General features: G+C 45.2%; 1 protein-coding gene across 1 annotated transcript in view; it reads left to right on the top strand.

Moving 5' to 3' along the window:
• GPX7 (glutathione peroxidase 7) overlaps positions 1–14,593 on the top strand; it is a 47,043-nt gene extending 32,450 nt beyond the window's left edge. Inside the window, exons 2-3 of the mRNA XM_043963571.1 lie at positions 12,083–12,344; positions 12,791–14,593. Of these exons, the coding sequence (XP_043819506.1) occupies positions 12,083–12,344; positions 12,791–12,954 (426 nt within the window). The 3' untranslated portion in view covers positions 12,955–14,593. The remainder of the gene's footprint in view (positions 1–12,082; positions 12,345–12,790) is intronic.
• The last annotated feature ends 177 nt before the right edge of the window (positions 14,594–14,770 follow it).

The following is a 14,770-nucleotide window of genomic DNA, read 5'->3' as shown; positions in this document are numbered from 1 at the left end:
ACCAGACATAAAGACATTCATTCTGTAGTAGTGATAGGGCTTATAGTTATTCAGATATTGGTTCACTCTCTTTATCAGACAAAAGCAGAACAGCTAGGAATGTCTTACTTTGTCTTCCTGGTAATGTCATCGATCCTTCAAAAGGTAGAGAAAGTGCCTAGGGGAATTGCTATTTTGGATCTTATTCTTAGCAACAAGGAGGAACTGATTGCTGCAGGAGGGAAAAGTATGGGAAAGTTGGAGGGTTGTTAAAAGAGCTGTCTAAAGAGACTGATGTGGATACACAGGGAGCTCACTAATTAACTCAGATTTTTAAAAGTATATATACAAGAGATGAAAGTAAGGACAGGAGACAGGTGCATAGCATTGTCTTGTAAGAATGATCTCAATTCCTCTAAAGCTCAGAAGGAGCTGAGGTTGGTGAGGTATATTAAGGATAGTGTCTCCTTTTATAATGCTTCCATGGATCTGTGATCTCATTAGTGTATCTCTTTTCAGCTTCATATATTATAATAACCCAAACAGGGGCAGCTAGGTGGCGCAGTGGATAGAGCACCGGCCCTGGAGTCAGGAGTACCTGAGTTCAGATCCAGCCTCAGACACTTAACACTTACTTACTAGCTGTGTGACCCTGGGCAAGTCACTTGACCCCAATTGCCTCACTAAAAAAAAAAAAAAAACCCAAACAGATCTTCTTGTCTCATGTCAACTAGCATTTAGTAAGTGATTGCTATGTGCCAAGGACTATGCTAAGCTTTTCTCTCTGTCTTCCCTTAAATATTCCATACAAGGTCCATCCAATGTGCTAGAGACTTTTTTTAGGTTTTTATCATTATTTTGGATATTCATAAAAGACTTTGGATATGCTTGGGGAAGCCAGGTAGCTCAATGGCTAGAATGCTGGTCTTGGAGTCAGGAACACTTGAGTTCAAATCCAGGCTTAAATGCTTCCTATCTGTGTAACTCTGGGCAAATCACTTAATCCCTGTCTGCCTCAGTTTTCTTTCCTGTAAAATGAAGATAATAATAACATCTACCTCCCAAAAGCATTGTGAGGATGAAATAATATAATATTTGTAAAGTGCTTAGCACAGTGCCTGATACATAGTAGATGCTGTATAAATGTTAGGTGGGGGGTGATGATTACTTGGCTTTCTTTTCTCCAAGTCCTCCTCCAGTACCTCATCAAGGAGGGGAGGTGACCAAACATTCTCACAGGCTATGCCAGCAGGGTGTAAGTTCTGTCAGATTCTACCATGTTGGAGTATGATTCTAGCAACAGGCTCTATCTACTGTCTAAGGACCAGCCCAGCTTAGTACAGAAGGTCTCGTTCCCAGTAAGCTGGGAACAGTGACCCATGACCAAAGAAAAATATAAAATGGTGTTGGTTCTGTGTGCCCCCTTTCTGTTTCAGTAGTAATGGTGGCAGAGAAGTTGGAAAGGGGATACTATATTATACTATATGATACTATATGGACATAGGATACTATATGAATCCCACATTTTCTAGACCATTAATCATGGACAACTTAGATGACAGTTCCCTAAACATGAGATCCTTGTCCAATGACCAGTATGTCATTCTATGGGAAGGAACCAAATTATATCCTCCTTGACACTTTTTCTGCAAATGGAACCAGAAGAACAAAAGCTCAAGGGAAGGACACAGGATTTTCATAAAGAGGCAGAGAAAGAGTTAGCAGGGTTGGTTCTATTCCATATCCAAAGGTAACAAAAACCATCATTTCATGGGATACTTGGTCACATCACATTGCAGTGCTCACGGTAGGTATTTGCAACAAGAACACCATGAAGGTATCTATAGCTTACATTCCAACATCTGTTGCAGAGAATGAGGAGGTTGATAAATTCTATAGAGAATGCAGCAAAAACCTCCAAATTAAATTAATATATACCTTAATATTCAAATAATTCAATGCCACAGTAGGTATAGAAGAAGACATTTTTAAAAAGTATCAGAAGACAGTTCAGGAGTAAGAAATGAGAGGGGCCAATCGCTGATAAATATCTGGATATCATTAATATTTTCTCAAGAAGAGAGTTGGGGGGACAGCTAGGTGGCACAGTGGATAAAGCACAGGCCCTGGATTCAGGAGGACCTGAGTTCAAATCCAGCCTCAGACACTTACTATCTGTATGACCCTGGGCAACTCACTTAACCATTATTGCCCTGCAAACAAACAAAAAAAACCAGAGATTAAGAAGAGAGTTTGGAAGTGCAGGATATGGTGGACACTAAATAGAATAATAGATTTAGAGGGGAAGAGACCTTAGAGGCCATGAAATCCAACATCCTCATTTGACATATGAGAAAGCTAAAGATGAGAAATGTTAAGTGACTTGCTCAGGATCATATAACTAGTAAGTGCACAAAGTAGGATTTGAACCCAGGTCTTCCTGATTCCAAGTCTAGTGATACTAGTTATATGACCTTGGGCAAGTCACTTACCCCCTGTTTACTTCAGTTTTCTCATCTGAAAAATGAGGTAAAAATAGTACTTACTTCCCAGGGTTGTTGTGAGGATCAAATGAGATCATATTTGTAAAGCATTTAGCACAGTGCTTGGCATACAGTAGATGATGTATAAATAGTAGCTATTATTATTATTATTATTATTATTATTAGTTATTCACCACACTACACTGCCTCTCATGGAAAATGAAAGTGTTAAATGCTTATAGTCAGGAAATAACTGGTTACCAAGGTGAGAGCCTTTTCCAAATCAGCTGCTTGTGTAGTTCAGTCCATAGATTTGTCAGAGTAAAGATCAAAATTAGAAGAATGAAAATACAAAGAAGTGATGATATTATTGAAACAAAAAACAGCCTGACCTATGTAAATAAGCTGGCCCCAAATGGGAAATGGATAAAAGAAACAGCATTAACACAGATTATTACCATTTCTTAAGGATGCTTAGGATACAAATTAAATACGACAATGAGGATACCAAAAGATCCTAGAAGCTGTCTCCACCAGCAAATACTTGATCTTCTTAAGGGAAAAGAATATGACAGTCAAGGGCAACAAAGACTTAGAATATATTTATACAATCTTATAGAAGAAGACGATGAAAGAAACATTATTGGCTAATAAAACCATAAGGAGCAGTATAGAGAAAAACAAATGTAAGGAGACAAAATGTATGCTATCAACTAGGGAATAATAGATTATGGTACACACAGTGGAATACTATACTTTAAAAATTATGATTGCAAAAAATTCAGAAAAAACATGGGAAGATTTGTATGTGCTGATCCAGAGCAAGGATGAAACAGAAGAGGATAGATGCTGAGATGCTCCAGATGTCCTTGTTTGCAGATGATATTGTGCAGATTGCATCCAGCTCTGAGACATTGCTGAACCCCTTTAACAATATTCATAATAATACAAAAGACTTTAGGTTAACTATTCACACAGGAATAAACAAGGTTGAGGATATCTATCATCTAAAATAAGATGTGGGGTTAGATGAACAACCAACCATTCAACCAAGATGGTGCATCAATACATAAATCTTGGACAGACACTGCAGTTGGACAATGAACTGGGACCAGAAATGTACAGGAGGAGGAGAGTGGGCTGGGTTGACTTTGGAAAATTGTGCAATGCTTTTAATGACATCAAGCTTTCCCCTGAAACAAAAGCCCACCTTTTTTACATCAATATTCTTCCATGATGCTGTATGGCCGTGAATCATAGAATACCACAGTCTCTAAAGAATTAAAATTGTGGGTCACCTAAGACGCAATGGAGAAGCCCGTGGGGGACATTAGCCTAATGCAACATGTTCCCAATGAAGATTTGCACAGGAAAAATGGCATAAAGGATGTCATTAGAGAGAGGTAGGACTGTAAGAGGAAGGGGCCAGTCATGTAGGCAAAAGTAAGGGAAAACAGTGGCCATTAGGATCCATGTTCCATTGCTATGCATGGAACATCAAGCATAACTACTTCATGCTTTAAGGGTCTGTCATTTAGTCAGTGAGCAATCACAACCTCTGGTGAGGCAGATTGTAGCTCCTCTGTGACTTACAGTGCTTCAGGAGCTACTCACTATATCTGAGGCTGAGTCAGACATAAGCTGAGTCTTTCTGACTTAGCTGCACTGGTTCCTAGGAGTCAGTACAGCCCATCATTAACCCTTCCATCTCCACTGGCCTAGCCTTTGAAAAGCTAGCATTAGCTCTATGCCTTGAAGAAGCCTTGGAAAAAGACTTTGGGGAAGATCAATGGCAAGGCACTCAGTGAATGTCAGATGCTAAAAGGGGAATCCTTCCTATCTTTTCTTCTGGGTCCATTGTAAATGCTGGCTCTCTGGCTCCCTCCTCCCAGGCAACCTTTTCTGGTTCCCCCAGCTGAAAAGAATCTCCTCTGATTATAGCACTTTAGGCCCTTACTACACAGTTTTCATCTTTCCTTTTGCGTTATGGTCATTTATATACATGTCATGTCTTCTGAGTCAGCTTGAACCTCCTTGAGAGCAGGGACAGAGTTTTATTTGATTCTGCATCTCTCCCATCACCTAGCACCAGGTTGAGCACAGAGGACAGCTTATAAGGGTTGAATGAGTGAAAAAAAAGATTTCTCTCCTATTGGTCTGGTTTTTAATTGAATTTAACGCACATCTATTTCAGGACCACCAGGTACAGAGGCAACATGAGATAGGAACAGCCTGGGCTTTGGAGTTGGAGGACCTGGGCTGGAGTCCTGGCCTTGCTCACCCATGTGATGGAGAGCTATTCACTCCCCCTCACTGGGCTTTAGCTTCCCAAGACATAAAATGAATTGCATTCTAAGGTCCTTTCCATCTTTGACATTCTATATTCTAAGATTCCATGCACCTGAGGGTTTGTGTGCTGAAATGTATCCTGGGTGCTTAGGTGCTTATCATAATGCCTAATAAATGTTTTTCGATGGACTAAGGAAGGTCCTGCCCAGTTCTGACATTCTTTTAAACTATTCTTTATTCTTAGGGCTTTCCCAGGTTTATGTTCAAAAACTTCCTCTGGCTCAGGCATTATCTTCCTTGTACCCTGACATCTATGTTCTAAGATCCTTTCCAGCTCTGAGGTCTCTCCCAGCTCTGATGATTCATGTGTTCATCTCCCTTCCTATTCTAACAGTTACTGCCACTCTCTATCTTTGCACCCCCCCCCACCCCAGCCTTCTGGGTTCTAATGTCCCGACCACCTCCAAAGTTGGGGGTTCTCACATTTTCTGTTCTGAGGGCTCTTCTAGTTTTGATGGTTCTGGAGACCCTTGGCGCCCTAACATTCTGGGTCCTGAAGCCCCTCCCAACTCTGACATTCTATGCTCGGAGCTCCCTCCCAGCTGTGCTAGTCCATCTTCTTGGTTCTAATGCCCTTTGTTCTTCAGCCCCTGCCAGGCCTCAATGCTCTGATCCTATGATGTGGTGCCTGACATTCTTTCCCTGGAAATCCATCCCCCTCTGGGCTAGGCTAAGTCAGCCCCCTGCTTGAAAGCAGAGGCCCCTACCCACCCTGCCTGCCACAGTGACCAGGGCCCCAGGCGGGCAGCTCCCTCCCTCCCTCCTTCTCTCTAAAACCCGGGAACCAGGAGACCCTTCCAGCTCCCAAGCTGGGCCCCTGCCGCCATCAGAGGGTGCCAGGCCCATAAAGGCTGGGGAGGCCACCAGCGAGGGCTGGGAATGGGGCCCGCCATGGACCCTAGCACAGAAAAGGGCTTCAGAGCTGAAAGCCGCAGCTGTTGGGGCCTCCCGGCCTGGCTGCCCCGCCCTGGCGGGAAGACAGTCTCCACCCGTGGATGGGAGGGAGGGTGGCTGGGCAGCCTGCCAGGCTCCCCAAGCGCGTAGGCTGGGGAGGCCCCGGCGGGGAGGCGCTGGCTGGGGCCCTCCCGGCCAGCCCGGCCCAGCCAGACGTTTGCAGAGGCCCAGCGCCAAGGCCGCCGCCGCCCCCGCCCCCGCCCCCCAGCCCCCGGCCCCTCGCCTGAGATGGCTGGGCGGGGAGCCAGCCTCAGCCTCTCCCACAAGGCACTGCGGCACTGCGGCATGGGCACAGGCGAGGGGGGGCCACTGCGGCAACTGCAGCTGCTGTTGCTACTCGGCTGCCGGCAGGGTCCGCCACGCCCAAATGCATCATTCCCCTTCCCACCCCAGAGCAGAGGAACAGCCGGGCTAGGGTCCCTAGAACAGCTGCCTTAGGGTCTCCCAAACAGCCGGGCTAGGGTCTACGGGTCTGGGAGGTGGGGTCTGCAGAACTGCGGGTTCAGGACATGGGTCCGCAGGGCGGCAGCAGCGGCTGCAGGAGGTGGGGTCCGCAGGGCTGCGGGTAGAGGAGGTGGGGTCTGTGGGTACAGATCCGCCGCCGCCGCCATGGCCATGCAGGTGGGGTCCGCACGGTCCCCCTGCAGAGCCCCCTTGGCTCATTTAATGGGAATGAGTTTATCAGATTAGCTAGTCACCTTAGTCCCCCACTGGTTTGGACCTGCAGACCCCCAGAGCCCCCCGGGGCGGGCCCAGCTGGTCCGCTCCGTCAGAACCCCCTGATTGGCAGCTGCGGCCAACCGCAGGTGGTGCGCTCCAGGCGTCCTGACGTCAGTGCGGGGCCCAGCAGCCCAGGGGCTCTCTTTTATTAATAATTAATAACAGCCCTCCCCCCACCCCCTGGCGCTTCCCGGCCCCAAGCGTTATTTTTGGCAGCATTCTTTCATTTGAGCCTCCCAACAGCCATGTGACTGGGGCGGGAGCCAAGGCCAGCAGTCAAGGGCTCTTGCGCATGCGTGGTCGGCGGGGCCAGCGTGGCAGCTGCTGCCACGGTGGCGGCTGCTGCGGGTAGGCGGCGGCCACTTCCGGGGAAGTTGCCTTCCGGGGGGCGGGGGGCGGGCCCAGTGCAGATGCTGCTGTCACTCTGCGGCCAAGGCCGAGGCCAAGGACGGATGCGCACGCAGCCTTGCTACATTGACACCTGCTGTCTGAGTGAGACAAGCAGGCAGGCAGGCCCTAAATGGAAATAATGTAGGCCTGGAGAGCCCCTCTCAGTGGCGACAGCCGCGGATCGCAGGCCCAGCACTACAAGTGACCCCAGAGGCTGCTGCCTCAGCCCCCCCATTTCCTGCAAGGGAGGAAATAGTCCTGGAAGGGGATTATCCTGAAAGCCATGTAGCTAGGATTATAAAATTATGGTGATAGAAGGGACTTCATGGACTCTCCAGTCCGGCCTCCCCCCTCCCCTCATTTCTAGGGCAGGAAACAGGCCTCAAATCAGGCGCAGAGGCAGAGGCAGAGAGCAGGCCCAGTGTTCTTCCCACAATACAGAGCAGCTGCCATGCTGGCCTAGGGAGGCCTTCATTCATTTGGGCCTCCCCAGGGGTCCACCTTGCCAGACCAGCCAGAACCCATGGGGGCAGTTCACAGAGTCTTCATTACAGGCCAAACACCCTAAGCTAGCCCCTTCTCTGCCACTAGTTACCCTGGGCCTGACCATGGCCAAGTCCCTGCTCCTCTCTGAGGCCCACTTTTCTTCTCTGTGAAATGGGCATGATTGATTGGCCAGGGTAAGAAAAGTCAAGGACCATCTCACATTTGTTTTTTTATATCCTCAGTCCCTAGCACAGTCCCCCATCCTGTAAGTCCCTAATAAACATTTGTTCATAGGTGGTTGATTCCGCCTGAAAAGTACTATAGTGTCATATCAATAACATGTTATCATTTATTATGATATCACAGAATTATACAGTTAGGAAAGATCTGAAGGGTGCATTCATTAAGTCCAGGGGTCTTAATCTAGCATATACACATGGAGAAATTTCAGGGAGGTTTGTGAACTTGGATGGGAAAATTTTTCTTTATTTTCATTAACCTCTGTCTTCAATTTAGCATTTTTAACAAGTATTTTAAAACCACGATTCTGGGAGGGGGTCTATCTTCTATGCCAAGTTGCCCAAGAGATATAGGACACCATGAAGGTGAGGAACCCCTGGTCTAGTCCAACCTATTTGAACCCCTAACAAGTAGTCACCCACATGATACTTGTAGATCTGGGAAGGAAATCCAGGACCTCCACCTGAGGCCCAAACCACTCCTCAAAGGGAGTCTAAATTGACCCCTCCTGATTCTGCCCTCAAGGGCCCAACTGAATAAAGCTAATCCCTCTTCCACGTGACAGATCTTCCATGCCTTGAACAGAGCTCTCCCATCCTGGTCAGCTCTTCTTTTCCCCAGGCTAAGCATGCCTAGGTCTTTCCACTGTTCCTCATATGGGAATGACCCTCAGATGGAATGGACTCAAGGATCTTCACCAGCCTAGCCATTTATGGTCATGGAGTTGGATAATATTAGTATCCAAATGGCCACTTACATACCCTAAGCCTTACCTATTAAGTTATAGACAGGTTGCAATCTGCAGCTGTTGGACACAATCACAGGCTTGCTGTATGGACACCCTCCCTCCTTATAAGGTAAAGTCGAGAAGTTCACATGACATAGGATAGGGGAAGCAATTTAAAACCCAGCATGGGCCTGAATGTACGCTATTATTATTCCTTTCTGACAGATAAGGAAAGCAAAGTCCAGTGTGAAAATGCATATATATATATATATATATATATATATATATTTAAAGCACCACCCAAGACAACTTTGGTGGAGGTCAGATTTTGGCCCTGTCCCAGAGGTCTGACCTTTTTCCTCCCTCCTCCCTGGAAGAGTTGGTGCTAATACATAAAGAAGAGAATTGCAAAGGTCATCTCTCAGAATGAAGGATTTCTTTCTATCTTTCTTTCTTTTTTTAATGGAAGAAGTATAGATACAAAGAAGAATCCCAACATGGTTGGTCCAGGTTGCACTAGAGAATCTCAGTTGTTCCTTGCAAAGCTCGAGTGCCACACTGTGATTCTGGGATAGTCTGAAGACCCTTAGACATGCCTATTCTGTGGATTGTCTATGTATGTGCATGTGGGTGCATTTGCGTACAATGTTTGCACTGTGTGCATCATATACATGACTGGGAATGTATTTATATGCCCATATGGGCATGTTCTATGAACTTGGACCTCTGTGCTTGTGGAGATGGGGTCCTGTTTCCATACATGTTTCTGTTTATAGGTGTCTGTGTAGCCTATGAGAAGCAGTGTGACATAGTGCACAGAGAGCTCTCCTTGGAGACTCTGGAGGACCTGGGTTCTAGACATGCCTGTGACTCACCTTTTGCAGGTCACTTGAGCTCTCAGTGCCCCAGGTGACTCTCTAAGACTATGAGTTGCCAAGAAGGTGCCAGTCTTCATTGGAAGAAGGAACTTCCTCATCTGGGAGTGCCCTTTGACCATGAAATCACAAGTCCAGCCCTACATGCCTGGGTGTGTACATACATACATACATAGATACACACACATACATACATACATGAGAAGCAGTACTACATAGTAGCTAGAGAGGTGTCCTCTGATTTAGGAAGACCTGGGTACAAGACTTGTTTCTAACATGTCCTGGCTGTGGGACCTTGAGCAAATCACTTATCAGGGCTCCATCTAAGCCTGTAAACTGCAGAGCCGGTACTGATATGCATGGAGGAAGGAAGGTCCTGAGTAAGAGCTCACTATCTCATTAAAATCACAGGGCTAGTCCAAAAAATAAATTGGTTTATGGGAAAGGGAAGGAAAGAAGCATTTAGTAAATGGCTACAATGTGCCAAGCACTGTACTAAGTGCTTTACAAATTTTCTCATTTGATCCTCACCACAACCCTTCAAGGTAGGTGCTATTATTAGCCCCATTTTACAGTTGAGAAAACTGAGGCACACCAAGGTGAAGTGACTTGCCTAGGGTCACTCAGCTTGTAAGTGTCTGAATCTGGATTTGAACTCAGGTCTTTCTGACTCCAGGTCCATGGCTCTGTCCATTGCATCACATAATTGACATAGATGTATACTAAGGAAATCACAGATCCAGTCCAATGTCAATCAATCTACAAGCATTTATTAAGCACACACTATGTTCCAGGCACTGTGCAAGGACCCCAAACCCTCTCCTCTTTCTAACTTCCCTATTGCTGTCACAAACCACTGTCATCACCCCAGCTGCCCAGGCTCAGCCTTCTCAAACAAAATGCTCCATTTCCCTAGTCTTTGCACTTTCACTGGTTGTCCTACACTCCTGGAATTCTTTACCCCTTCCCAGCTTTCCTATTTCCTTGAAGTTTCAGCTAAAATCTCCCCTTCTGCTGGAAACCTTTTTTTTTTGTCCCCCTAGATGCAGATGCCTTTCTTCTGAGATTATCCCTAATTTCTTGTATACAGATCTTGTTTACAGTCAACAAACATTTATTGTGTGTAAGGCACAGTGCTAACCTATAGGTATACAAAGAAAGGCAAAAATAGTTCCTGCTCTCAAAGAACAAGCAATTTAATGCAGGGAGAGGATAAGCAAATAACTATTTACCAACAAGAAGCATACATGTAAATTGGAGATAATCTGAGAGGGAAGACCCTAGCATTAGCTGGGCAATCAGGAAAGATTTCTTGCAGAAGGTAGGATTTTTTTTTTTGAGGCAGTGGAGGTTAAGAAGTCACTTGCCTGTGACCCTGGGCAAGTCACGTAACCCCCATTGCCCCACCAAAACCAAAACCAAAACAAGAAGTCACTTGCCCAGGGTCACATAGTAAGTCTCTGAGGCTGGATTTGAACTCAGATCCTCCTGACTCCAGGACCATTGCTTTATCCACTATATAATATCACCTAGCTGCCTCCCCACCCACACACACACACACCTTTGAGGCAATTGGGGTTAAACAGAAGGCAGATTTTTTTTAGCTGAGACTTGAAGGAAGCCAGGGAAGGCAGGATGTGGGGATGAGTATTCCAGGCATTTGAGACAGCCAGTGAAAACACAAGAGTCCAGAGATTGAGTAACTTGTTTGAGAAACAGGAAAGAAACCAGTGTCACTGGATCTTGGAGTGCAGAGAGGAGGGTGAGGTAGAGGGAAATTGGAAAGATAGGAAGGGGCTGGGTTCCAAAAGTCTTCAAAACCCAAACAAAAGATTTTCTATTTGATCCTGGAGACAATAAGGAGTCAGTGCAGTTTCTTTAACAGGGGAATGACAGGTAAGACCTGTACTTTAGTTGGCTGAGTAGGATAGACTTGAGTGGGGAGAGGCTAGAGGCAGGGAAGTCAACCAGAAGGCTATTGAAATATTTCAAGCATGAGGTGATAAAGGACTGCATGAGGCTGGTGGCAATGTCAGAGGAGGGATGGGGTGTTGGAAAGATGTTGTGAAGTTAGAATCCACAGGACTTGTAAATTGATTGGGTATAGGAAGGTTGAGAGAGAGTGAGGAGTCAAGGAGGACACCCAGGTTTTGAGCCTGGATGATTGGAAGGATGGTGGTGTCCTCCACAGTAATAGGGAAGTTCAGAAGAAGGGAGCATTTGGGGTGAGAGGTGAGTTCTGTTTCAGACATGTTGAATTTATGATGTCTATGAGACATTTGGTTGGACATGTCCAATAGGCAGCTTGTGAAATGGTACAGAAGTTCAGAAGAGAGATTAGAGCTAGGTTTTTTTGCATAGAGATGATAAATTATATATTAATATATACATATACATATATATCTGACTGAATCTATGAGATATATAATGAGATAATACATAAAATGAGATCATATTTACAAAGCACTTTGTCAAATTTAAAATCCTATATAAATGTCAGCTATTAAACATATATTTGTGTAGGTATGTATAGATATATGCCATGTCTACATTTGTCTGTGAACACATACGCATCCTTATTATTGTATCTCCTTTAACAATGTGTCTCAGGACTTAGATCTATTTGGGTCTTATTAATCTATTAGACTGTAGGCTCCATGAAGTCAGGCACTGAATCTTAAACTATGCATCTCCCCAAATGCCCTGGGGAAGGTTTTGTGACAGGACAGTCCTTTAGAAATGTTGTTTGTCATTGTTGTCATACCCGTGTCTGTGTTTATGACTCCACATGAAACCATAGCTCTTCCTGCATGTTTGCTTTGTCATCCAATTCTGTGAGTGTGTCAGTCAGTCAACAAGCGTTTATCCTCCTTCCCCAGGTATCACTCGTTGTCAATGTGGCCAGTGAGTGTGGCTACACAGACCAGCATTACCGAGCCCTTCAGCAGCTGCAGCGGGAACTGGGTCCACACCATTTCAATGTTCTGGCCTTTCCTTGCAACCAGTTTGGTCAGCAGGAGCCAGACACCAACAAGGAGATTGAGAACTTTGCCCGGAAGACCTATGGAGTCTCCTTCCCTATGTTCAGCAAGATCGCTGTCCGTGGTTCTGGGGCCAATGCTGCCTTCAAGTATCTTATTGGTGAGCTGTGTTCCCTAAGGAGCTCAGGGCCAGTCTAGTCATCTTAGCAAACAGTGTCTCAGGTTTCTCTGGTCCTTTGAGACCTCAAAGGCCATGTAGTCCAACTTCTCTGAAACATTCCTTGTATATATATATATGATCACCCTCACTATAAAAGCAGTGCTCTCAGGAAAGCATCAGAAAGACACTCACAGTGAGGGGTCAGTGACTGAGAACAGAATGATTTATAGTGTTCTTCCTCTCAAGACATGGAGTGCTTTTTCACAAGTTCAGAGCTAGAGGGATGAGTGCAAATAGTGAAATTTCAGGAGTGAAGGAGATGGAAAGTAATTGAAGTAAAAGGTCCTGTCCATAGAACCTAGAAACCTCTTTCCCCACGCCCCAACCATAGGAGATTAAGACCTACCTCAGTTTATGTACTTTTCCCATCTTCCTTTTGAACCCAGAATCCTCCGGGGAAGAGCCAACTTGGAATTTCTGGAAGTACCTAGTAGCTCCAAATGGAAAAGTGGTGGGAGCCTGGGACCCAACTGTGTCAGTGGAGGAGATTCGACCCAAGATCCATGAGCTCGTGGGGAAACTCATCGTGGGGAAGAAGGATGAGTTATAATCACTCCTGACTTTCTCCTTGATTTCAAAATGCCAAATGTGAATGCCAAATGTGAATGCCAAAATTTTCCCACAGGTGCCTTTCAGGGAGAGATTCCTCCTTTCTTGCTCTTCCAATCAAAAAAAAGAAACAAAAAACCCTGGGGTTTTCAGTGATATTTTTCTACTTGTAATCTAGACAGAGCCAATAAGAACCTGAGACCAATAAGAACTCAGTGGCTTATAAGAATTTGTGGCTACTAATATCTCAGAATCTCTTCCAACTTTATTGGGACCAATAAACACTCAGCAGCCTATAAGAACTTGTGACAAATAAGGTCTCATCAGCCTATAAGAACTTGTGGCCAATAAGAACCCAACAGCCAATAAGACTTGAGACCAACAAGAGCTCAGTATCCTAAAAGAGTTCAACATCCAGTAAGAACTTGTAGCCAATAAGAATTTTTCATCAACCCGTAAGAAGTTGTGGCTACTGAGATCTTAATAATTAATAAAAACTTGGAGTCAATAAGGATTCAGCAGCCTTTAAGAACTTCTGGCCAATCAGAGGTCAAGAGGTAATAAATAGTTGTAACCCACAAGAATTCCTCATCAGCCTATGAGAACTTGCAGCTATTAAGCTCTGAGTAACCAGTAAGAACCTGAGGTCAATAAATGCTCATCAACCTATGAGAACTTGTGGTTAGTAAGATCCCAGTAACCAGCAAAACTTGTGCCCAATAAGAAATCCTCATAACCTATAAAAACTACTGGCTATTAAGGTCCCAGTAACTAATAAAAACAGGGGCCCAATAAGGACTCAGCAACAAGAAATGATAAGATCTAAGTAGCCAGTAATAACTCATGGGCAATAAGGGACTTATAAATAAAAAAGAATTTATAGCCAATAACCCATCAAACCTCACTAGCCAATGAGAACTGTAGTCTATAGAAACTCGAAATCAAAAAGAACTAACCAACTAGTCAAAATTCCCTGCCATTTAGAAGCTACCAACCGACTTCAAAATGTCTGTGTGAGCAGGTCTGGGAGTAAGTGCCAGAGAGTGGGGAAGAAAGGTCGGAAGACCTTAGTGCCTGTGGGAGGAGAAGAGAAAGTGAAAAGGAGGGGGTGAAGGACCCTGGTGAATAACAAGTATTGAAGCCCCAGGATGATTCCCACTACTAAGACGACCAAACTGGAATTAAGGAAGCCTGGTGCTAGTCCCAGTTATGGGACAGGCACAACTTCACGCTAGGATCTGGCATAAGCTGCCTCCTTCTCTAGACTTCATTTTCCCCACTTATAAAGTGGGGCCTGGTTGAACTAGATGGTGTCTGATATTCCTTCTACTCCTGATATCCCAGGGATCCTTGATGGTCCTTCCTTACTATGCTCTACCATGGGGTCCTTGTGACTCTGAAACCAACCTCCCTTGCTGATCACAGCTCTCTTCAAGCAGGGCACAGGAAGTAGGGTAAGGAGCTTTCTGACACACTTGGAGTCCAACTCAGGATGCCCCACGTACTATTCACAGCATGTTATACTGGGGGGTGGGACCCTGAAGACCATGTAGTTCAAGCCCCTCAGAACCTCCTTAGAACTTCTGGGCTGGAAGGACCCTAGAGACCATCAGAAACTAAATAAAAGTCACTACCATTGATGTGGCTGCTGTAGCTTTTCAATACGCTTTACCTGCACAATCTCACTGGATCTAGTCCAATCTAACCTGAACAACCTTGACAAGTGGGACTTTTTTGCAGAGCAATGAGAGTTAAATGACTTGCCCAGGGTCACATAGCTAGTAAGTGTCAGGTGTCTGAGGCCAGATTTGAACTCA

Source organism: Dromiciops gliroides, chromosome 4 (genome assembly GCF_019393635.1).
Source record: "Dromiciops gliroides isolate mDroGli1 chromosome 4, mDroGli1.pri, whole genome shotgun sequence".
Lineage (NCBI taxonomy): Eukaryota > Metazoa > Chordata > Mammalia > Microbiotheria > Microbiotheriidae > Dromiciops > Dromiciops gliroides.
The sequence above is the reverse complement of the archived record's forward strand: the minus strand, read 5'-3'. Positions and strand labels throughout refer to the sequence as shown.